This window comes from Choloepus didactylus, chromosome 3 (genome assembly GCF_015220235.1).
Source record: "Choloepus didactylus isolate mChoDid1 chromosome 3, mChoDid1.pri, whole genome shotgun sequence".
Taxonomy (NCBI): domain Eukaryota; kingdom Metazoa; phylum Chordata; class Mammalia; order Pilosa; family Megalonychidae; genus Choloepus; species Choloepus didactylus.
Genome location: NC_051309.1, coordinates 4,236,523 through 4,259,512, shown reverse-complemented (window position 1 = coordinate 4,259,512; position 22,990 = coordinate 4,236,523). Strand labels below are relative to the sequence as shown.

General features: G+C 62.2%; 1 protein-coding gene across 1 annotated transcript; it reads right to left on the bottom strand.

Moving 5' to 3' along the window:
* Positions 1-3,733: 3,733 nt before the first annotated feature.
* HMX1 (H6 family homeobox 1) lies at positions 3,734-7,403 on the bottom strand. The gene is made up of 2 exons (XM_037828877.1): positions 7,034-7,403; positions 3,734-4,389 (listed from the first exon to the last, which is right to left on the bottom strand). The coding sequence occupies exons 1-2, from the start codon at positions 7,401-7,403 to the stop codon at positions 3,734-3,736; spliced, it is 1,026 nt and encodes a 341-aa protein (XP_037684805.1).
* Between the last annotated feature and the right edge of the window lie 15,587 nt (positions 7,404-22,990).

The window sequence follows — 22,990 nt, the reverse complement described above, 5'->3', positions numbered from 1 at the left end:
TGGGACCCTTGTCAGCTGCCTCAAATCAGAGGAGGCCGCCTTTGCCAGCTGCACAGCCTGTTCACACCCCACAGGACTCTCGCATAGGACTGAGATGGGGCAACCGGCATTGATTGAAGGGGCTTGGCCCAAGGCCATCCCAGTCGGGCTGGGCTGGCTTGGCTCCTGCTAAGGCCAGCAGCGGCCTCGACGGTCCAGAGGCTGTTTGACCAGCTGAGTTCGGGGGGGGGGGGGGGGGCTGACAGTCCAGAGCCCTGGAACTGGGCCTGGCTAAAGGGAAGGAGTGGAGTGGGCGGTGGAACCCGGGAGCGTGGAGGACGCACGCTGCGAAAACCGATCGAAGCCGTTCATCTTCTGCCAGCGGCGGAGCCAACTCGCCCGAGGTTGCCCGCGATCGATGGCGCTGGAGCGCGGGGTGCAGAGGGGGCGGCGCGGCCCGGGCCTGGCCCACAGCCCTCCTCCGCAGCAGGCACCGCCGCTCTGTGGTCTCTGCCGTCCCTGGGGCGACCCTGGTGGCGCCCGAACCATGCAGACAATTATGGGGTGGAGCCAGCGTCCCCGAGCCCAGCTGGCCTCATCCAGGTTTGGATCCGCGCTCTGAACTCTTATTCTCCTGACCGAGGGGGCAGCGCTCCCGCCGCTTCCCGCGCTCCGGGACCAGCCCCCTTCCGCCCGGCCGCTTCCTCTGGCAGAGCCCCGGGCCTCCGAGACCTGGAAGCCGCTCTCCAGACCAACCCTTTTGCCAATTCTAGCGAAAGGCACAGCCCCTCTCTCCGAGTCCGCACGCCTCTGCGTCCGCATAAACCTTGCCTCCCTCCCGTGCCGGCCAGACCCAGACCCCGCAACCGGTTTGGCTACTTCCGGGGGAGGCAGAAAGAAGGTTCTAGACCGAGCGCCCTCACAGGCCTCACCCTTCCCGCTTCTCCAGTACCCCCAGCGTAACGTGGCTCCCCCAGCGGTGTTACGGCCGCCGCACGGAGCTCCGGTGCCGACCGATTCGCCACTGAGGGCGACCGTCTCCGGGCACAGCTCGGCGCTCCCCGCGCGCCCGCAACGCCGTGCTGCCTCCGCGCGACCTGGACACCGCGCTCGCATCGCGGCAAACAGGCTAATAAAACGGTTTTATCTCAGTGATAACCCCTATAACCTGGATTTTAAAAATTACCCCGTTCTACAAGGGCCCGCAGGATGTCCTCGTGGCCCGAGCCTCCCGAGACCGCGGCAGTTCCCGAATACCACTGCCGACGTGGAACACAGACGTGCGTCCAGGCAACTGGGAGTGGGGACCCGCCTGGCTGGCCGCACGATGGCAGCGACACACAGGCGGAGAGCTGCCTGCGGCTGCTGTGGGCGGAACCTCAGCGTGCAGCCCGTCTACCCAGGCACTTCGGGTGCAGACCCTTGCCCGGACTGGATGGTCTAGGCCACCACAAAAGCGACGGAACCCAGAGCATGAGGTTCCCTGGCAGAGCCCGAGCCGGAGAAGTGGAGGCCTGGAGTGGGCCGAGTGGACAGGAGTGTGTTGGGGGGTGAGAGATGTGTCTGAAGCGTGCCCAGCATGGCCGTGTCTGTGGCTGGGTAGGGGTGGGGAGCCCGGGGACACCTCGCTACCCCTTATCCCTCTGACCAGGAGCCAAAGCCTTTGAAAATAATGAGTAGCAAAACGGATTTATTAAAACGGATTATAATCCAACCCAGACAGCCGAGGGAAAACCTAGTCTCTTTAGCAAGGGAAAGCTGCGGGAGCACAGTGGGAGGGGGCCGAAAGCAGAGCCCTGGAAGCGCGACGGGCCGGGACAGAAGGCTGGGGGTGGGAGGAGGGAGGCAGGGCTGAGTTGGGGCAAGAACTGCTCTGTGCTGGCACCGAGGGCTGCCCCCTCCCCACGAGTCTCTCAGGACGTGTTCCTCTGCAATCCAAAGGCACCGGGACCCCGAGGGTTGGAACTGACCGCCCAGAGGATGGCACCACAGGAAGGCACCTACTGCCCAAGGAGGCTCCGCGGGAGCTTTCCCGGGCCTCGGCCTCAGTGCACCAAAAACCGACGCGAAGAGCTGAGAAATGACTCCGGGACAGGGAGCAGGACAGCGAGGGGCAGACCGACAGATGTACTGCCAGCCCCGGGGACACTCCCGTAGCGCCTTGGTCTGGGCCGGCTGGCGCCGCGGAGGAGCGCGCCCGCAGACCCTGAGTGCCGCCGCGTCTCTGCGCATCTCGGCGCCGGAGGGTGGGTTCTCTCTGGGCCAAAGCGGTCCAGGTAGCCGGGTTGGCGAGGGGGCTCGATCCTGCCACTCAAGTGACACTTTCAAGCCCCGATGATCCCTCCCCCCCAGCCCAGGCTCTAGAAACACACCGAGCCAGGCGTCTCTCCCACGCGTGCAGCGTCCCTGAGTTCGCTGTAAACAGGCAGCCTTGGGCGCCGATAGAGGCTGGGGTGACACCAGTGAGAACGGCGACAGGAACAAGCTTTCGTTGAGGGCCCATAAATGCGGGCCCCGAGTCCCAAATGTCCTGCGGCGTAGACTTCGACTCGCCCGGGTGGTGAGGCCGGGGTGGGGGCGGGGAACGTGCCCCTGAGGCCAGAGCGCCGCGTTTTGTTTTGGTCAAAAGAAAACTCCCACTTGGTTAGACAAGGCTTCCGGCTCTCGCGGAAGGGGCTGTGGATCCGCAGGAGCCCCACAGCCAGTAGCTTCTTGTGCCAAACTCCAGAGGTGCTGGTTCACCTTCACCGGCCTCTTCGCTTTTCCTGTCTGTCGTGGTAGCAAAACTGAAGGCCGCACTGTCCTCTCGTCCTCTCCAACGCCACAGACTTCAGCGGAGGCCCCAGCTGGGTCTCCTTGTCAGGTGGAAGAGGGGCTTCCAGAGGGCAGCCCCCACAACTTCTGACTGTTGTCAGCCGGCCCCGTGCCCCTGCTCCCGGCCCAGCTCCGGGGTCCCCGTGGGTCTGCTCCTCCAGGGCAGGCAGTGGAAAGTGCTCCCAATAGGGAGGAACGGCCGCCGGCTCCAGGGGGAGGGGCGTCTGTCCCACTGAACACAAAGCAGCAGAAAGCCTCCAGAAAACGTCCCTTTTTATTCCATAGGCAAATAAGATTCATTAAAGGAAAAAAAAAAAAAAAAGTCTTCCCTGGCAGAACCAGGAGAGAGGAGGGCGCCGTCTGGCCCGGTCTCCCAGCCCCACATAGGCGGAAGGACCTGCCGCTGCGGGGTCGGTCTTGCCCCTTCGGCTCCGCCGCGGCCCTCTCCACCCGGCCCTCCTCTCAAGGCCACGTGGGGAGGAGTCGGGAGGCTAACCAGGGGCCTCCAGGCGACCTGCTGCCCTGGTCCCTGCTAGTCCCAGAAAAAGGAACGTTTGGGGAGGCAGTGGGTGGGTGGGGGGCAGGGGCGGCCTCCTACTGGTGTGTTGTTTGCTGCGGGCTGGACATGGCCGGGTGGGTGCGGGGTCCCCTGGGATGGGGGTGGGGGCTAGATTTGGCCCTCTGTGTGTGGCCTGTGTGTGCCTGGCGCACGATTGTCCGTCTCTGTTGCGTCCCCTTCTCGAGGGGATCCAGTCTTGCAACTGTTTCGGGAGCGGGAGTTGCAGGCATCCCTTTACATTCTGAACGACCTCCGGGCGGGGGGTGGGGTGCCTGAGGCAGCCCGGGGCCGCTGTGCCCCCAGAGCGGTGCAGTGGGCCGGCCCAGCCGCCGCCAGAGATCCGCGCCGGCCACGGGGAGCCGGCGTGGCGGGCAGGGGCCTTCACACGAGGCCGGGCATCTGCGCCCGCAGGAAGGGCACAGAGGCGGCGGCCGGGAAGGCGGCCAGCGGGTAGGAGAGGGCCCCAGGGAAGCCGAGCAGCGGCGGGGGCGGCGCGGGCGCGGCGGGCGCCAGCGGGAAGGGCAGCGCTGCAGGGGGCCCGGCGGCGGCCGCGGCCGGGGGGCTTTCGTGGTAGAGCACCGGCACGCGGACGAGGCGCTGCGCGCCCGGCGGGGACAGGCTGGCCGCCTCCAGCTCGGCCGCCAGCTGCCGCTTCCATTTGTTGCGTCGGTTCTGGAACCAGATCTTCACCTGCGTCTCGGTGAGCTGCAGGGAGGCGGCGAGGCCGGCCCGCTCGGCGCTGCTCAGGTAGCGCTTCAGGTCGAAGGTGGACTCTAGCTGGAACACCTGGCTGCGCGAGAAGACCGTGCGCGTCTTCTTCTTGCGGCCGCCGCCTACGCTGCTCGCGCCGCGCGCCTCCCCCGCCGTCGCCGGGGTCTCGGCCAGCTCTGCCGCCGCCTCTTCCGCGCCGGCTGCCGGGCCCAGCGCCGCCAGCTCCGCCGCCTCCCGCTGCAGCGCTCCGGGCCCGGGGCCCCGCTGCCAGGCGCCCTCGGCTTTGCCCATTTCCTCGCCGGTCTCCGGTGAGTCGCGGTCGCTGGCTGCAGGGGAGAGAGGGGCATATGGGTTGGTTCTCGGGTCACTGAGGCCGGCTGCCACCCATGGAGTCACCGCCAGACACAAGTTGAGAAACATCCCGCGCCCGGGACCCCGAGCACTCAGCATTCCCGAAGGCTGAACACCCGGGGGATGGAGAAACCCGGGGGATGGAGAAAGAGGCAAAAATTAAGGACCAGGGAGTTTTCCCGAGGCAACACAGCCGGCCGACTCGCTCAGACGGAATTGTACGTTCACACCGAGTGGCCGGTAAAGAGAAGAAATGAAAAACGAAGGAAAGAAATAGACACAAAAATACAGACTCAAAAAGGATGAATCCCGTAACCCGCCCTCCGCCCACCCCCACACCCCTGGGGGTGCACAAAGGATATGCAGAAACCTTGGGACAAGAGGAAAATGTCCTTCGGGAGAAACGGACACGCTGGGAAAACAGCGCATACACCCGCCCTGCGCCGGGTGCAGAGACAACCCGCGTGCACCGAAATGTTCCATCCGAAAGGAGAACCAGCAAACGCAACTCACTGCCCCAAAGAAAACTCCGGCACAGGTGACTCCGGCACAGGTGACTCCGGCACACACCACCCACACCACACTGGCATATTCCTGTCCTCTAACCCAGATGTCCACAGAGACGTGCCCCCTCAACACCACTCAGCTTCAGCGGGGCAGAGAGGACGGCAGCAAGCACGGGACGCCCCCATTTGCTAGACCCGTGCTTCTGTGGGTAGCTTTGGGGATACAGTAGCTCACGGCGGGGGGTAGCGGGGGGCACCCGAGCCCAGGTTCCAACTAGAGGGGGGGACCTCCCAGAATGGAAGGAAAGCCCTCGGGTCTGGGGGGGGGGGGCTGCAGCGGGAGAGAGCAGCCCACTGGAAGGAAGCGCCGCCTCAGATCTCAGGGCTCCCGAGACCAACGCGGACCGGCGCGTCCTTCCGCCGCGCCCGGGAGCCTCCGACGGCGGGGACAGGTCATGGCTGACCGCGCTGGAGCCCGCCGCCGGCGGTGGCCCTGGGCGCACGAGGACACACAGCCCCGTGCGAGGTGGGTGCGAGCCCTGGAAGAACTGTTTCGGGGTCCCCGGTTCTGCGCACGGTGGCTCTGGTGGCTGTGGAGGGTCTAAGGTAGGTACCAGGCTGGCGTGTGTACCACCAGATCTAGGGAGCCCCTGCCCCCCCCAACACACCCCTAAGCCCCCAAATTCACGGAGGCCGAGCATCGCCACGAAGGCGCTCAGCTGTCCGCCAGCTCGGAAACACCGACCTTTCCCCGCATTATGAGAAATAAGAAAAGGCCGATGCCGCAGGAGGCGCCTGCGCAGCTGTGGGCGGCCAGGGACCCCAGGGACGAGGGGAGCGCACATTTCATCCCTAGAGACCCTCTTCAGAAACACCCCCAGAATGGCGCTGTTCTATTGCTCAACCATGGAGGCCCTGCTCAAGTTTACAAGAAGAGGGTAGGGGAGTCCGGGCTTTCTTGGTGGGGGCTCTCAGACCACGCAGAAAGGGGGTCCTTTCCTGTGGGGTTATTCCTGCACCTGCGAGGGGGTTACTCAAGGGGTAAGAGGGGTCGGGGGTCACCTGTTTCCCTGACACACTGGCACACGCACACAGAGGGCCCCTCGGATTCCAGAGCCAGAGCTTGGAAGAGAGGAGAGGCCAGGGCTGGCTTCATTGGGGTGGGGGTGGCGGTGGGGGAGGGAGTTGGCAAAAGCGGTGGTGATGGTGATGGTGGGGGGTGTATAGAAGTAGCTTTCCTGGTCTTTCCCCTAGGGGTTCTCGGTTCATCGGAGAGTCCCCAAGGGAGGCAGCGCCCACGGAGAGGGGGGCAGAACTCTGGTGTCAGGATACCCAGGCAAGAGGGGTGAGCTGGCGTTGGGGCTGAGATGCTTCCCCGCCCCCCCCCCAGCCCCAGAGCCCTCAGCAGGGAACAAAGGCGGGGGGGGCGGGGCAGAGAAAGGGAAGAGCGGGGAGTGGGGGCTTCTGAGTGTGCTCCCTGGCACCTGAGACCTGGCGCGAGGCCACAGCCCCTGTGCCAGGCCCCATGCAGGGGGTACAGAGGAAAGGGGCATCAGGGGCCAGAGCTGCTGTGGAAGGAGCACCAACTCCTCCCCCCAGGGGATCCCTCTGCTCATGTCCCCCTGTATTTTCCTGTGGGTGACTCCTTCCCCTTCCTCTCTTCTCCCTTTCCTGCGGTTCCGTTTTTGTTTTTGTTTTTTTTTTTGTACCTCTCCTCCCATCTCCATCTCCCTCCTCTCCATCCTTCCTTTTTCTTTTCTCCAGCCCTCCCTGTCTCTCCTGTCTCACTGTCCCATTTCACACTCCCTTCTTCGTTTACTCTTTTCTTCAAATGCCCACTCCCCCTGTCCGCAGGTCCCTCTCGGGCGCTCTCCCGGGTCTCTAGGACTCGCAGCCTGGCGATGGGGTGAAGCCCTCACACCAGGAGGCCTCCTTCTCCCGGCTGTGGGGATCCTGTCCCAGGAAGTGGGGCTCCAGACCCAGCCCGAGCAGGGATTCCGTGGGGACCCTCTATGCCCCAGGCCCTGCTACGCGGAAGTCAGAGCCCCAGAAAGGGTGGCGAAGGGCCCCAAGGCGCCCAGCGTATGCGCCCCCTCCCCGCGCCCGCACTCACTGTCAGGGCTGAGGCCGCCTCCGTAGCCGCCGTGCCCCCGCGGGTACCAGCGCGCCGCGCCGCCGCCGCCGCCCGGCGCATAGGGCAGCCCCTGGCCGGGGAGGGGCCGGGGACCGAGGCCCAGCGCCCGCGGCCCCAGCAGCGCCCGGGCCCGCGCCTCTCCTCCGGGCCCTGCGCCCGCGCGCAGCTGTCTCCGCCGCTGCAGCCGCCACCTCCGCGTCTGCTCGGCGTCCTCGTCCTCCGGCTCGTCGTCGTCGTCCTCCTGGTCCTCGCGGCCGCTCTTGGCCTCGGCCGCCAGCAGGTTCTCGATGAGGAAGGAGGAGGCGCGGGCCGGCGTGGCGCGCCCAGGCTCTGTCAGCTCCTCCGGCATCGCGGCCGCGGGCTCTTCGGGCTCTACCGAGTTCCTCGGGGATCCTAGGCGCCCCGGGCGCGGGAAGTCCCGGTCCCCGTTGGGGATGGTGGCCTCGGCTCCCCGGCGCACGCGTGGGTAGTCCCCAGAGTCACTCCCGGAGCACTGGCTTCCGGCCCCGCGGGCAGGCGGCGGCTTCCGCGCCGGGCTAGGCCGGGGGGACGCGGAGCACCGACAGCCGGCCCCGCGCCGCGCCGCCGCTCGCCTTTCACGTCGCCGCGCGGGTGGCGCCCGGCCACCCGTGGGGGGCGGGGCGGGGAGCTGGGCCCGGCCGGCCGCCAGCACTGCCCGAGCGCGGCCACCACCCGGAGATGCCGCCGGGACCCGGGTGCGGGCGCACGGCGCAGCCCGGCGACCTGGGGCCCAGGCGTGGGGCGCGCCGGGTCCCGCCCTGCCTGGTCCACCCGGGGGCCCGCGCCACCCGCGCTGGGGGTGGGACCCCGGATCCGCGGCCTCCCATTGGCTGCAGAGCCCCCGGGAGGAGCGGACTAGCCAATCCGCGTCGGGTCAGAGCTGGAATTACCCAGGCGCGCCGAGAGAAGTGTCCGACCTAGCGCGAGTAACTGTTTGTGTAATCGTGTGTGCGTGTGCAAACTCCGGGCGCGCACGCGCGCACGCACGTGTGCGCGTGGGTATGGGTGAGCAAAGGCCCCGGGGCTTCCAAGAAATGGCCGGAGTCTGGACTGCAATCTTTTTTTTCTTTTCTAAGACCCTGGGTGTAATTTTTAAAATGGGGAACTGCCCGAACCAGGCAGCAAACACGGCGGCATATTTTAACATTTATACTTAATGAAAGGGGTTTTCAATGCCAAGTGTGGTGCGATCGAACTCTAGCTGCCAGGCTCGGTCTCAGTGTGTCAGGAATGCGACCGCACGGGACCCTGCGGGCGGCGGCCCCGCCTGTCACCCCGCAAGAGCGGGGCCCCACCGCGCCTGCACCTGCACCGCCGCGGTCCCCAGCCTCTAAGGGGGCGGGGGCTTCCGCGGAGGTGGCCTCGGGGGCGGGCCGGGTTCCTCTTTGCTCCTGTAAAACGGTGGCACGGCCCCTTCCATTTCTGAAGCAAGGAGAGCGGTGACAGAATTGAAGCCTCAGGGCTGTGACAGCTCGGACACCTTTCTGTCCTGCCACCGCTGGGAGTGGGTAACGGCCGAGCCACCGGGTCGCAACCTGGTCGCGCGGGTGGAGTGGGCTCCCCCGGACGCGGGTTCTCGCTGAGATTCATCCAGCCTCAGACGTCGCGGGGCCCTGTGCAGCCAGCCCCCCCCGGGCCGCTGGGTTTAATCTTCAGAACAACCACGGTGGAAACAGCATCACCCCCCATTTCCAAAGGGGGAAGTGGAGGCTCGCGGAGGCTCCCCCCAAGGTAAGTGGCTCTGGCAGGCCTGGACCTCCGACCTTCCTGCCCAGGGGCCTCAACGACGCTTGGCAGCCTGGTGGGGACAGCGGAGCCACGGGCGGTGAGGCCGGATAGGGGCTACTGGCCTGCGGCCCGGAGACTGTGCTCCTGGTGCGTCTTCCCGCGACCCCCTTTCCCAGCCGCCTGCTGCACTCTTCCTCCCAGGGGCCGGCTCGGCCTCTGTTTCCCCATAGGGATGTGCCTCGTGATCTGTGGGGTTGGGAACCTCAGGGGAAGGGCACCCTCCAGAGTCAGACCCCATGCCAAGCCCTGCCCTGCCCACCGAGACTGGGCTCCTTCCTCTAAGGGGTCTGCTCTCCCAGGCTGTGTGTTCTCATCTGTGCCATAGAAACAGCCCCCACCTCCTCGAATGGGTGTCTCTCCACTCGGACCCACAGGAAGCCTTCATAAATGACAGCTCTCCTTTTCATCATTGATAAAACTTCCCATTGCTGAAAGGCCGGGCTTCCAGTGTGCCCCACTCCCCAACACACACACAGGGCAGGATGGGGCCGGAGGGGGCTTTGCTGCAGACTCCAGGACCAGATGCTCCATCTCTCTCCTCCCCTCTCCATCCTGCCCCAGGAGGGGCAAAGACCATCAGTGAGGAGGGGCTCAGCTCACAGCAAAACCCCAGCCTCCGGGCAGCCGGCCGAGATGGGGGCTTCTCACTCCATTTTATCAATGAGGTCCTTGAGATGCAGAGGAGGGGGTCGGGTTCTTAGGGAATAGCCAGGGACCCCCGAGTCCTGCTCCCTGGAGGAATCCACGGTCAGGGAAACTCCAGAGGCCAGAGGGGACCAGGCGAGGGGGCTGGGCCAAAGGAGGAGGGCAGGCAAGGACGCTGGGTGAGTGGGTTCCCAGGGGAAGCACTGATCCTGGGCGGAGACCGTCTAATCCGGGGGGTCCTTTGACAAATGCAGAAACTGAGGCCAGGAAGTGGCCGGGATAAAAAGAGGATTGCTGCGGGGAGGACCTGTAGGAAATAGCCCTCCGTGGCACCCCCTTCGGGTGGGGGAAGCCTGCACACTTCCTCTGAGCCCGGGTGCTAATCCTCACCCCTCCCGGCTCTGTGGCCTTGGGTAAGGCACCTCAGCTCTCTGATCTGGTTTTCTCTCCTGTAACGTGAGATACTAAGCGTCCTGGCTAGTGCTAAGCTGTTGGGGGCGGGGGCTGCGCAGGGCCCGGCAGCGCGCAGGGCGCTCCTTGGGCATGTGCCCACTCTCTCCGGGGTGGGGTGGGGGCGCCCTCGAGAGGGGCACCTCGTCTGCCTGCAGTGTCCAGCTCCAGGATGGGAGGTGAAGGAGCTGGAAGTCGGCCTTCCTGCCCGGGTACGGGCATTGTTGAAGATTGCCGAGGGGTTGTGGAGGGCTCGCCTCTCTCAGCCCCTGACGATGGCGAGCAGCAGTCCCTGGAGCTGGAGCGCAGGGCGGGTTAGGGAGGCGCAAATTAGCCGTTCAGTGCCCGCCCAGGCCACTGCCTCTGTGCTGGGTGCTGGGTGCTGGTCCCGGGTAGGGTTGCAGGGTCCCCGGGGCCTGGAGTGCAGCCTCTAGCCGAGGTGAGTCAGGAAGCTGAAGTTTGGGACAGGACTGTCGGCAGAAGCCAGCACAGGCCGTGGCTCCCTCCTCTCGGCTTTGCGCCGCCACTCTGGACCCAAGGTGTCAGGGTGCGCTTCTGGAGAGGGACCCCGCCATGCCGCTGCCTGAGCAGGCTCTCCGGCGTTCCCGGGGCCAGGGCTCACGGCTTCTGGTCACCTTGGGGCACTGGGCAGAATTCAGGGGCTGAGGGACACCCATCCTGAAAAGCAGAACCGCTCAAAGGCAACAGGCTGTCGTCTCCCTGTGGGAGCACCCCAAACACCCCCGAAGCCACACCCGTCCGTCCGTCTCTCCTCACGGCCGGGTGGCCACCAAACCCCACCATTTCCATCTGCCCACTTGTCCTTCCTCGCCACCCCACCACTCCAGCCCCCTGCTGACACCTCTCCCCTCTGCCACGGATCGGCCTTAGAGTCGCCGGCAAATGACCCTAAAAGAAACCCAGAACTCTTCTTACCAGGCCTGGGAGCTGCCTTTGGCGGGGTGTGCCTTTCGGGGCGTGCCCTCGGCGGGGTGCGCCTTCAGCATCTCTGGCTCCCCAGTGCCTAGCTCAGGGCTGGTGGCCCAAAAGTGCTCCAGGAATGTTGAGTGAAAGAATAACTAGGAATAATCTCAAAAGCACAGAGCACTGGTTGGTGACCTGCAGCTGCTGACCACCTATTTGTTTGATTTTGTTTTGCTTTAATAAACGGTTTCTTTTGGAACAATTTTAGAACATGCCCATTTAAAATTTACATTTCAGTGTACTGCTGCTCCCCACCTCCCTCAATTCGATCTCAGTTGTCCCAGCCCCACCCAGGTACCAGATCTTGTGTGCTAAATTTACAAAGCAGCATTACATTATACACCACCTTCTCTTGCTCAGTGGTACCTTAAAATATATTTTGAGCTCCGTCCATGCTGATAAACCAATGTCCATTTGTTTTTGTTAACCACTGTTTAGTGACCCCATGTGTTCACATATGGCTGCATCACAAACCACTCCAGCACTTACTGGTGAAACACAACCACTAATCCATAGGCTCCCGACACTGGGGATGGCCATGGCCCGTCTCAGGCCATCATGCCTGGGCCTCAGCCTCCAAGGCTGGACTCGCTTCATTTGCAGGCTCACCTGGGGTTGTGCTGTCTGTCCCCTGAGGAGGGAGCCCCCCCATGCAATATAGTCCCCCAAGGCAAGCGGAGGAGGGGTGGGAGTGGGAGGTGGGGGTGGAGAGAGAGAGAGAGGAGAGCGACAAATAGGCGGAACCCAGCCCGGGCCTGACACAGCATTACTCACCACAGTGTGGACTGGAGCACTCCCAGCCCCCACCCCGATTCAAGGGGAGACCTGGACCCCACCTCTCGGTAGGAAGGATGACCAAGTCACATTGTCAGAAGAAATACTTCCCTGGCCATTGGGAAAGCTGTGCCACGAGGATGCCCCACATCCTGTGGTGGGTTTTCTGCTGCTTCCAACCCTCTGTCCGTCGCAAACCACATGGGAAGGAACAGAGCTGGCTGTTTTCTTTCTGGGCCAGCGTGAGAGCTCCTCTGGGGGAGACGGGTTGAAAGGAACTTCTGTGCTGAAGAGTAAACACACCCTCACCATCACCAAACCCTGCAGGAAGCTTCTCTGGAACAGCTGCACTGGTTTCCACCGGCCTCCATTTCCTCACCTACCCACCGCACACGTGGGTTTAGCTGGTGTTTCCCTGTTGCAGCGAGCCCCTGCTGTGGACAGAGGGAACTCAGGCTGTTTCAGGTGACAACTGTCTGGTGGCTGATGCGGGGAGGGAGCTGCAGGCTCAGAGGGACATGAAAAGGGCTGAGCCTGTTAGGAAACCGGACGGTAGGACTGACCTGAGACAGTCACTGGGAAGGAGGAATGGGGGATGGCCGGAGTCAGGTTGGTTTTCAATGTGGAAAGCAATGGGGAGCTACTGAAGGTTGTTGAGCTGGGGAAGTGACATGATTAAAGCTGGGCCTTAGGAAGAGTAACCTGGCAGTGTTCATGGGGTGGCTGGGAGATGAGAAAGCCCAGAGGGAGGGTCTTGCCATGGACTGAGTGACAAGCAGCAGCCCAGCAGGGGGCCATGGCTCAGGTACTGCTCAGATGGACACCCAGCTGGTGAGCCGGGAGGGGCCTTCCTTCCCCTCCCCTCTCCCCTCAGGACTCACAGCCAACATCCTTGTTGACCTGTCAAGTGTTCTGTCCCCCACATGGCACAGGACAGGCTGGCTCCTTGTCTCAGTGCTGCCGCAGGCCACTGAGGTGAGCAAGATGCTTTCCCTGGCGGGAGGGGGTGGGCACCCCTGCGCACGCAGGTCTTTGGCATATAGTTAAAATGTGTGCTTTGAAAAGTGTCAAATGTTTGCCATGATTTTGGCTGCCTTTTCAGGGTCTAGCCAGGTCCTTCTTTGTGAGAGGCTTTCCTTTAAAAATTGCAAAAGGGAGAATAATTTTCATAGCTTAAGTGGAGCCTCCTAGAGCTCGGGTTCCACCGGGACCCTGCGGCTGGGGAAGGATGGGCGGGAGGAGGGCGGGGGAGGGGCTGCCAGAGGGGGAGGTGGGAGAGAAGGGGGAGAAAGAGGGAAAGTGGGGAGGGGCTGCCAGAGGAGAGAGGAGGAGAGGGAAGGGGGGGTTGGGAGGAAATGCGAAGAGAGAAGGGAAGGGGGGAGGGAAGGAGAGGGAAAGACCGGGGAGGCAGAAGGAGGAGGGGGGGAAGAGGAGGGAACAGGGGGGAGTGCGAGAAGAGGGAGGAGAGAGGGGTCGGGGGAGGAGCGAGGGAGGAGGAAGGAGGGAGGAGCAGGACGACGCCCTCACACTCCACACCTGCCCGGCCCCCACCCGGTCACCCCGAGCGCCTGGCAGGCCCGAAGCGACGCCCGAGTCCCGGAGGAGCCGAGCAGGCCCCGGGGAGCTGCCGTGGGTTCTGCCGCGCGAGGTTCTCCAGCGGCTGGGAAGGCTTCTCTCCAAACCTTCCCCGAACTCGGCCACCGCCCTGGGCGAGCCCAGAAGCCACCCTCCACCGTGGGAGCGCCCCGGGAAGGATCCGGAGCCGGAAACGTGAGCCGAGCTCACTCCCGAGCCGCCAGCTGCAGGGCCTGGGCAGCGCGCTCCGGGGAGCGGGACGCGGGTGTGCGCGAGGCTGCCAGAGCGCCGCCCCTCGAGCCCGCGGAGCCCCGCCCCCGCCTCGTCTCGCTCTGTCAGCGCCGGCCGCCCTCACCCTTGCAGTTTCCTCGAGCTCACCCACTCCCGCCACCCACAAGCTTGGTCCCATTGTCGCTGTAGGGGCGTGTGTCCCCATTTGGGGCAGGCACTTGCCTACTCCCCGCTCCCGTGCAGCGGCCTGGCAGGAGCAGGTGCTCAGCAAATCTTGCACCTTGAGAGGGCTTCTTGTGGCCTCACTGGGGCTGGGACCTACCTCCGACCTCTGCAGGTAGATATTTTCCCCAGTATTTTATATTGAAAACCCTCAAACATGGGTAAAAGGTGAAAGAATACGCAGAGCTCCTGCGTGTGCATCGCATCAGCACATCCGTCTGTCCATCCCTCCGCCCACACCCAGCAGTCTTCATTTTCCGTTTCGGCTGCAGCTCAGGGGAAGCTGGAGGCCTGACACCTCTGCAGGTGGATTCATCTTAGGGGAAGAGCGAACATTACTGACCCCCGGGGGCTGCCGGGTAGTCCCTAGCGGGTTCTCCTGGAGGAAGGAAGCCCCAGGGAAAGGCAGAGATGTGGGAATTTGGGTCCCAGCTCTGCCTGAGCCGTGAACCGCGGCATCTCCCGGCGCCACCTCCTCCTCTGTAAACCGACGGGAAAATGCTCCTTTGCTGGGTGGGCGGGAGAGCTGAACGCGGTAAAGCACCCCCCGGCCTGCCTTGGGAAGCGGCTCCATCGCTGGAAGCGCTCGTGATGATTTTTAACAGTGATTACAAAGTCATGCAATCGCTTTCCTCGTGTGACACACACCCTCTGTGCATGTAAAGTCACACCTCGTTGGAGATTGATGCTTTCCCATCACAATAAAGAAATGCAACGTCGTGGTCACTTTAAGACTCCGGGGTGTGAGAGTGTCTGGTTTTAATATGAAGAAAGAGCGTCTGGTGGTGTGAGCAGGTTTCGGTTTCCACAATGGAGCCCAGATTTGTGCTTCAAGTTATCCAAACCACTGGGGACCCCCAGTCAGCCCCGACCGGCCTGTGACTGTGATTGGAAGTGACTTGGGGGTGGAGAAACTCAGCTGGACCAAAGGGCCGCAGCGGCCAGGGTGGGGGGGCCTCCTCCGGAGTGGAGCCAGAGGGGAAAGTCTCCGAAGCCCAGGAGCCCCTGCCAGCCCAGCTGGCTCACCCCTGAGGGCCCTGGGGTGGAGGCCTGGGGCCCAGTGGGGCATAATCGTGGGGCACCCACCCCGGGTGCTGGGAGCAATGTTTGGCACGAGGGTCTCTGATTGTGACCGATTAGGTCTCGAGGAGAATGCACAGCTTTTATCCCTTCCATGATCTGGGTGTTTCCTGGGGTCACCGGGGCCGTAAGGAAGCCCCACTCGTTACCCTTCTGCGCCGGAGGAGGCAAAATCAGAAGGTTCAACGGATTTAGCATCCACTTCCCGAGCCCTGGCTATAAGCATGTCCTGAGCTGGGGCATTACATGAGTAACATTGTTTAATGCTCAAAAAATGCCACCAGAGCTGGTGGGAAATGATGGTGCACGAGAGTGTTCATAGCAGAGACATTTGGAAACGTGCACATACACACAAAGTGGAGATGAGCTAAATGTGCATCGGGGAAGCTGGCTGTGTAAATGATGCCTTTTTTTTACCTTCTGCAGCTGGGAAACGGGGTGCTTTTGATGCAGAACCACCCCATGATTGAGAGAAAGCAGGAAGGGAGGGCCCGGCGGAGCGGCCGCTCTCATTTGTGTGGAGGCAGGACAGGTGCACACAGGGATGCTGCACGCAGATGGATGTGCTCGTCTCCGCTCTCTCTCGAGGGAGACAGAAGGGCGTGGGCTCAGCTGTCCCCCAGGAGGGGACACCCTGGTGGGGGGACCTTTCGCTCTCCACACCACTAGCACCTTTGCATCTTTGGAGTTTTTTGGTTTGTTTTTTTGTTTGTTTTTACCAGGTGCAATCAAGCTTTCCTTAATTTTAAAAATGAAATGAAATATTTTAACATCACCAAAGCAATAGCCTGTGGAGCAGGGGTTATTCACATTGTTTGACAGAGAAACTGACAGAGGCTTGGGGTTTTGCTCAGGCCACAGCCATGTTCCACAGCTGTGGACTGAGGGGCCCCAGAGGTCCTCCCAGGCTCACGTGTGCAGGTGAGTGAGGGTGGGGTCTCGGGGCAGCAGTGCCCAGGGACAAGCAGTGCCAGGAGCCACCTAAGAGGGCAAAGCCTCCAATGCCCCGGAGACCCAAGGGAGTGAGGACAGAAGAGCCCATGTTGCAGTCCCCCCAGGTGGGCAGGAAGGCCCTGGGGCTGCTCCCTCTGGGGGTCGTGGCGGGCAGGCCCGGTGACAGCCCACCCAAGCCCAGAGGGCTCTCCCTCCCCTCCGCCAGCCTGAGCGCACCCTCCTTTGGTGGCGGAATGAACTGGCCCACACTGCAGGGAAGAGCCAACGGGGTGATTCAGGGAAAACGCACTGATGCCGGGTGCTGGCAGAGCACACCAGCCGGCCGAGGCTCCAGGGTCCACCCAGACCCCCGACTCCAGCTCGGCCTGCACCCCTCAGCCAGCCCTGCGGACCCTCCGCCATCAGCCGGCCTGTCTGTTCCATTGAAATTGTATCAGTAATACACGCTCCACCCCAGGAACTAGAAACTTAAACATCGTGCTGTAAAGGAGGCGGCCCTGGTCACCCGGGAGCGCCACCCCAAGACCCCACCATCTTCTGGGACTGTCCTTTCTGCAGGGGCTTCACACAGACACACCCATGCCACCTACACGCCTCTCACACACCCCCACACACACACCTGCACACCCATGCACACCCACATGTGCACGTACACACTCCCACACACACCTACACACACACACCCATCCACACCTACATATCCCTACACAGACTCCCCACATCACTTACCCATGAGTCCCCCACTCACTAATTACACACCCATCCATTTCTACACACATATGCACACACATATACCCCCACACACATTTACACACCCCCACACATGGGCCCACACCTTCCACACTCTCACACAAATACCTACCCTGTCCATATATACACAGATATGCACACCTACACACAAGCACATAGACACCCCCACATAGTGACACACATGCACAAACACACCCATTCACACCTATAAACACATGAACATCCTCACACCTACACTCATACATGCACCACACCCTCACACCACAAACACATTCATCCACACCCCACACACTCACTCATGCATATGCACACCTACACCTCATCTACACACACACACCAGTTCACACCTGCACACACCCACATGTATACACACACCCACAACCCCTCACACACACACCAACACAAACACCACAGACACACCCATCCCCCATACACTCCCGTATGCCCCCACACTCACACACACCCACCCACAATTACACACACACCTCCATACACACACCTTCATGCACACACCTGTTACACAATGGACCTCTGCACAGCTACACACACACTCTCACCCATCCATGCCTACACACACATCCTCACACACCCACACGTGAATGCAGCCACACCTCCCTAAATTCATTCTTCTCCTCATACCCCCCCTGCCCGTATGCACTCTCATCACAGACTCCTGCCCCCTCAGTGTCCCACCCACTCCCACCCAGCCTCAGAACCCCACCTTGCTAACGTGCGCCTTTACATAGTTTGCTCCGTTCTCACTGATTCTTACACAGATGCATATGCACGCTCATGTAGACAGCTACACTCCACAACAAATGGGGTGGCTGGGCCTTGATTGCCTGCACATTCCGTTCTGTCTCACACGCCCACATGCCCCGGGCCCTGGGGGCCCCTGTCTTCTGCCTCAGCCCCATTCTTGGTGCCGCATCTCCCGCAGGCAGGGGGGATGATTCCAGCCCTGCTCCTTGTCACCTCCCCTCTCCGTGGAAGTGAGACCTCAGTGGACTCCAGGTACAGTGCTCCTTCCTGCCTTCCTCTAAACCTTGCTGCCGGCTGGTGCACTGTCATCAGCTCAAGGACAGGGGCTCCTGTTTGGGTGGGGGGTGGCAGCCCGGTGTGCCAAAGGATAGCAGTGACCATCAGCCCTTGCAGCTTGGAGCTGCTCAGCCCCCCACACGAAGCATTTCGGCAGGTCCCGGAGGGGGTGAAATGTTCCACCCAGAGGAGGGATGGATTTAAAGCTGCATCGTCGCTCCATCCCCCTTATCCTTGGCTTCTCCAGGGCTGCCCGAGCGTGGCGGCTCGGCCTGCGGAGGACGCTGTAAATCTAACTCGTCTGCCCAAGGTGCTGCCTCCAGTGCAGGTGCCTGTCGGAAGCGTCCGGGCTGCCTCTGCAGAGTCACTGGGACAACTGAAGGGCGAGAAGTTATCGAAGGAGGCAATGCAAGAATCAAACCCTGGCTTTCTCCCCACCCCCACTGAAATTGGCCTCTGCAATTGTGCATGGATGGGGTGAGGGGGGTGGGGTGTGGGCCCCCCACCAACATTCCCCTGGATAGGGCCGCTCAGACCTCAGAGAGGGACCGAGGTGCCACCTGGGCTCTGCAGGTGTGGACAACGCTGGGTTTCACCTGTGGAGGAGCAGCGGTCAGTCCACGCCACCAGACCCTGCCCACCCACAACGGGCTCCCATGGCCGCTGCCACAAGGCACATTGGATGTGTTTTCTGTCACAGCTCCGGAGGTCACAAGGCCAAAGCCAGGCGATGGTGGGGCCACTCCCTCCAGAGTCTCCAGGGGAGGACCCATCCCTGTCCCTTCAGCTCCTGGCAGCTCCCGGCATCCCTTGGCTTGCAGCCACCACTCTCCAGTCCCTGCCTCCGTAGTCGCATTGCTTCCTCATCTTCTGCATGTGGACGCCCAACCACCTCTGTCACCCGTTTAGAAAGAGGTTGGTGCTTGCACACCTTTCCTGATGGGGAACTCAGTATCTGACAAAGTAGCTCATTCTTACCTTTTTCAGTTTCTACTATGCCCTTTCCTTAAATTTGTAATCATAAGTAGAAAGACTGTGCTTCTCAGAAACTGGTTGGAGACTCCGGTGTGGGAGGGGCTGGCTTGTTTGAGAAAATGTTTGTGAAAGCCGCTCAGGGGAAGAAGAAAGAAGCTCCGGGCTGCTGTTGGCATGTCAGGCTGAGAAAGGTCGGAGGCAGGTTGGACGTTGTCAGGACAAGAAGAGGGAGAGCAGGGAGCCCCCTCCCATGACAGGGACCTGGAGGGAGCCTTGGTGAGAGATGCGTCTAACAGGGGTTTCGACCTTTCCTGGGACACCCCCCCCATCTTAATCCATCACAGAAGTCACAATATGGTGACGTGGTTGGATTTCTCATGGAAGCTGACAGAGGTGGACTTGGGGGCAGGGAAGGGGGAAGTTGGAGTCTCTCTAACCCTGAACTTCAGTCGAGTCTTCCTTGGGGTGAGCTCCCTAGAGCTGGCCAGAGTCTCCCTTGGGGACTGTAAGCTGCACCGGCAGGGGGCAGGCAGGGGAGGACAGGGAGGGGGACCCCTTAGTGGGGTGGGCAGCTGGATGGCTGAACCCCAGGATCTGATCTGACCCTCTCACACCCAGCTCCACCCAGACCTGAAAGCTCCCATCCTGCCCGTGCCCCTTGACCACAAATCCCGTTCCCCGGGCCCCACCCTGAGCCTTAAGCCCACCCTCTGCATGACACGGTGCTGCCCCGTTGGCTCCTCTGCACCTTCGAGGGAGCAGCTGGGTCTACACGTCCATTCAGGCACCACACGCAGCCTGTGGGGGTCATTTGGCTGATGATTCCTAGTGGCTGGTGCAGTTTCATTTCGTGCCCACCAGCCTGTGCTGGGGAGATGAGCAAACGGCTGCGCTGTCTGCAATGAAGACAAGCGTCACGGGAAGCAATGTGCAAGGCGGGACCCGACACAGACTGGGGCACTGACGCCAGCTCTGAAAAGCTCTTGAATGTTGGCTCCAAAGCATTTGGAGTCCAGACCCCTAACATTACGTTCTTGAGTGTAGGGAGGATGGGCTAAAACAAAACAGCTTCTGCTCCCTGACTCGTGGGGCCAAAGGTCTGCAAATGAGGAAGAATTCTCTGGAATTCTCCACTTGCCTCTTTAGACATGAGCACAGTGGAAGGATCCACCTAAAGCTGATTTATTCCGAAGGCTTGGAAAACAAAAGCAGTTCTGGGTGCGGGATGATCGGCTCCTGACCCAAGGGCGCCACCTTCGGGAGGCCTGGGGAACTGACGTGGAGCAACAACTCCGCACCCTCACTGGGTGGAAATGTGGAAATCACGCATTTCTCCCTGGAAAATTATCCCACATCCTCGACCATTTCTATAATAAGCATGCTTTTAAAAATAAAGTTGCAGGTCTGGCTTGGGGCCGACCATGAGGCAGAAGTGAGTTTTAAAAATGCCTCTTTCCTGTTCCCCCAGAGTGCTTTCTCCAGGGGTTTCTACCACCATGGCCTGTCCCCCCCGGGAGTGTGGGGCCTGCGACCGACAGTGAGGACTCAGGCCCGTCTGGAGGCCCAGCCCGCGGACCAGGGATGTGTTCCTTGGGGTCAGGGAGCCCTCCCTTGCTACCCCACACTACCTTCGTTCCACAGACCACGGAGCTCGGAGAAATGCAGCGATGTCATTCATTCCTTCAATCATTTGTTCCTCAAGTGCTCAAGTACTGGTCACCGGGTGAGGCTCGGGAGTCAGACCCTGTCCCAAACCTCGGGAAATTGCATGCCACCCGGGAAGCAGGTGGAGCAGTCACCCCCTTTCTACGATCTATTCACACCCTAATAATGGCTCCAAGGGAGATGTGAGGGCCATGGCAGGAGACCCGAACCTGCCACCTCCCTCCAGCCCAGGCTTTGTGGTTCTACACAGCGGGGGAGGACAAGGGTTTCCTAACCCCGAGGAGCTCAAGAGGCCCTGCTGGAGTCGACAAGCATATTATTACTGCCCTGTGTGGCAGCAGCAGGATTGACTTGGCCTGGTTTCTCAGCCTATAATTAGGGCAAGACCCCAGCAGGGGGCAGTGCCCAGCCTGGGTGCTCACATGCACATCTAATGCGGAAAGCAGCTCACTTTTCTGTTTCACCCTGCTCTTAAAACGAGAAGCAAATGTAAATGTTGGAGGACTAAAACGTTTTCCCACCATGCCCGTCCTGATGAGCCAGGACTCATCTGTTGGGTCCCTGGAGCACCAGTTGCCTGAGCCTGGCTCTTCCCATCACCCGTGATGAAGTGGAAGTAGAGGAGGCAGAGGTTTAGAATCAGCAAATGCAACAGTGCAGGGGCTGCTGTGATTTTAGCCCTACCTGGCTCCTGGGGGTGGGCGGCAGAGTGCCACTGCCCTCTGCCAGGGGCAGACTTCCTGCTCCTGGCTGGGGGAACCTTCTCCCCAGGAGACCTGTAGGGCCCACACAGAGCAGCTGATGGCTGGCTGATTCCAACCTGAAAGTAAAACTGTAAGACAGCAAATATCACCAGAGCTGGATCTGCAGTTTGCATTGGTCATTCCAGCCAAATAGCCAAAGAGGTTCACAGAGAAGGGTCCCAGGCCTCCGTGGGCGGTGTCTCCTCGAAGCCATGCCTGGCAGTGACCACCGACCCTGGCCTTCCTTGGCTTATAGCTGCATCACGCCAATCTCTGCCTCCATCTTCCCATGAGTCTCATCCCCCTGGGCATGTCTGTCCCCACGTGACCTTCCTTATAAGGTCCTTGATTAGGGTGGATTTAGGGCCCCTCATCCAGCGTGACTTCATTTTTACTGAGTCCATCCGCAAAGGCCCTATTTCCAAACAAGGCCACGTTCCAAGATTCTGGGTGAGGGAACTCGACCCAATACCACCCCCCCAGGGCAACCCCAGCGGGAGGTGTCCCCAGGAGGGTGTACTGAGCTGCGGGGGTCACACAGTGGGCACCCCTAACTCAGAGTCTCTGAAAGCAGCCCGTCCTCCCACTGGGGGTGCTGGAGACCCTGGTGCCCTCCATCTACCGACAGCCATCTTCGCTCTGCCCCACAGCAGAGGGTCCAAGCCCCAAGCTCTGGAGGCCCGTCGCTTCTTTGAGCCTGTTTCCTCGACGGAAAAATGGAGATCATAACAAGAGCGCCCCAGCCGGGCTGGTGTGAGGGCGGACGAGCCACCCTGGGCCGGGCGCTCCGCACCCCGCAGCTCACCGCGGCCCTCAGGCGTCGCCACCCCCCACCCCCCACCCCCTGCCGGCTGAGCCGTGCAAAGCAGTTTTCCAGTGAGAAGAGGCCGCCCCTTCCCCAAACCCAAAGGGAGAGAGTTGAACCCGCCGGGGAAGGTCAGAGGGGATTTGGGGGTTCAGACGGGATCCCTGCCCAGTGTCCTTAGGGGAAAACAGTTGGAATCTCAGGGATGTGGGGCAGGGCCTGGAGGGGACACGCTCAGCGCCGGCGACGACCCCCGCCCTCCAGAGCGCAGCCTTGCCGTCGCCTCCTGGAGGGGACCACCCTACCCCACCCGGGCCCGCCTGCTTCCCAGCCCCGCATCGCGCCCACTGGACCGCGAGCACCCGCAGCGGCTCGGTGTTGTGTTAGTGCGCGCGCAGTGAGGGGCCGCCGGGACGCGGGAATCGGGGCACCGCGGCCGCGAAGCTGACGTCGGCCTCGGTTTTGGTCTAGGACCCTCCCGGGGTCGGGACCCCTTAATCCCTCCCCGAGGCTGTGGACCGCGGGGGACAGGAGGCTGCTGGGGACCCGCAGGCCTAGGATCCGGTCCCTCCTCCGTCCGCACCCCAGTTCCACTCCCCGCACCTCGGCTCCACTCGTGCGAATCCCTCCTTCGCATCCTTTTGAGAGCGTCAGCGTTTGGCACCGCCGGGCCGCCCGTGGGAGCTATTGGCCGTCGAGGCGCGCTCCCCGGACGCGGCCGCGGGCAGCAGGAGGGTTCTCCGGGCAGAAAGCTCCGGGACCCCGGCGCCGCGCTCCGTCGACCTGACCCGCCCTCATTCCGCCGTCCAGCCTAAAAGCTGGGAGGTACAAACACCCGGACGGAACGAGAAGACCCGGGCGCGGCCGGTGCGAGCGGCCTGCAAGGAGCTGTCAGAAAAACAGCGCGGGAAGACCACGGGAGGCGGGGTCGGCGCCCGCGACTCTTTCGGCGCGCTGGTCCCACCGCCGCCAACGCCACCTTTCAGGACTGTGCGGGTCCCTGTCCCAGCCGCCCGGCCCTCCTTGCCCTGTCTGCCAGCCCAGGAGCCCGGGACCCCCAGGAGACCACCAGCCGCGCAGCACTGAGGCCTGCAGCCAGGTCCAAGGGGTCGCAGGTTGAGGGACATCGTCTGTGACGCCGGCTTGGAGGGCCCTTCCCGAGCCAGAAGCCCTTCCCTGCGTGTCCCCTCGCCCCGGGGGGCCTATACCCGGTGCAAGGTGGAGCCCGCCCTCGGC

What these genes read in the sequence shown, in the direction of transcription:
- HMX1 (XM_037828877.1), bottom strand. Translation starts at nt 7,403, where the DNA reads ATGCCGGAGGAGCTGACAGAGCCTGGGCGCGCCACGCCGGCCCGCGCC. An exon ending in AGGCGGCCTCAGCCCTGACA is followed by an intron (nt 4,390 to 7,033) that starts GTGAGTGCGGGC and finishes TCTCCCCTGCAG; the next exon opens with CCAGCGACCGCGACTCACCG.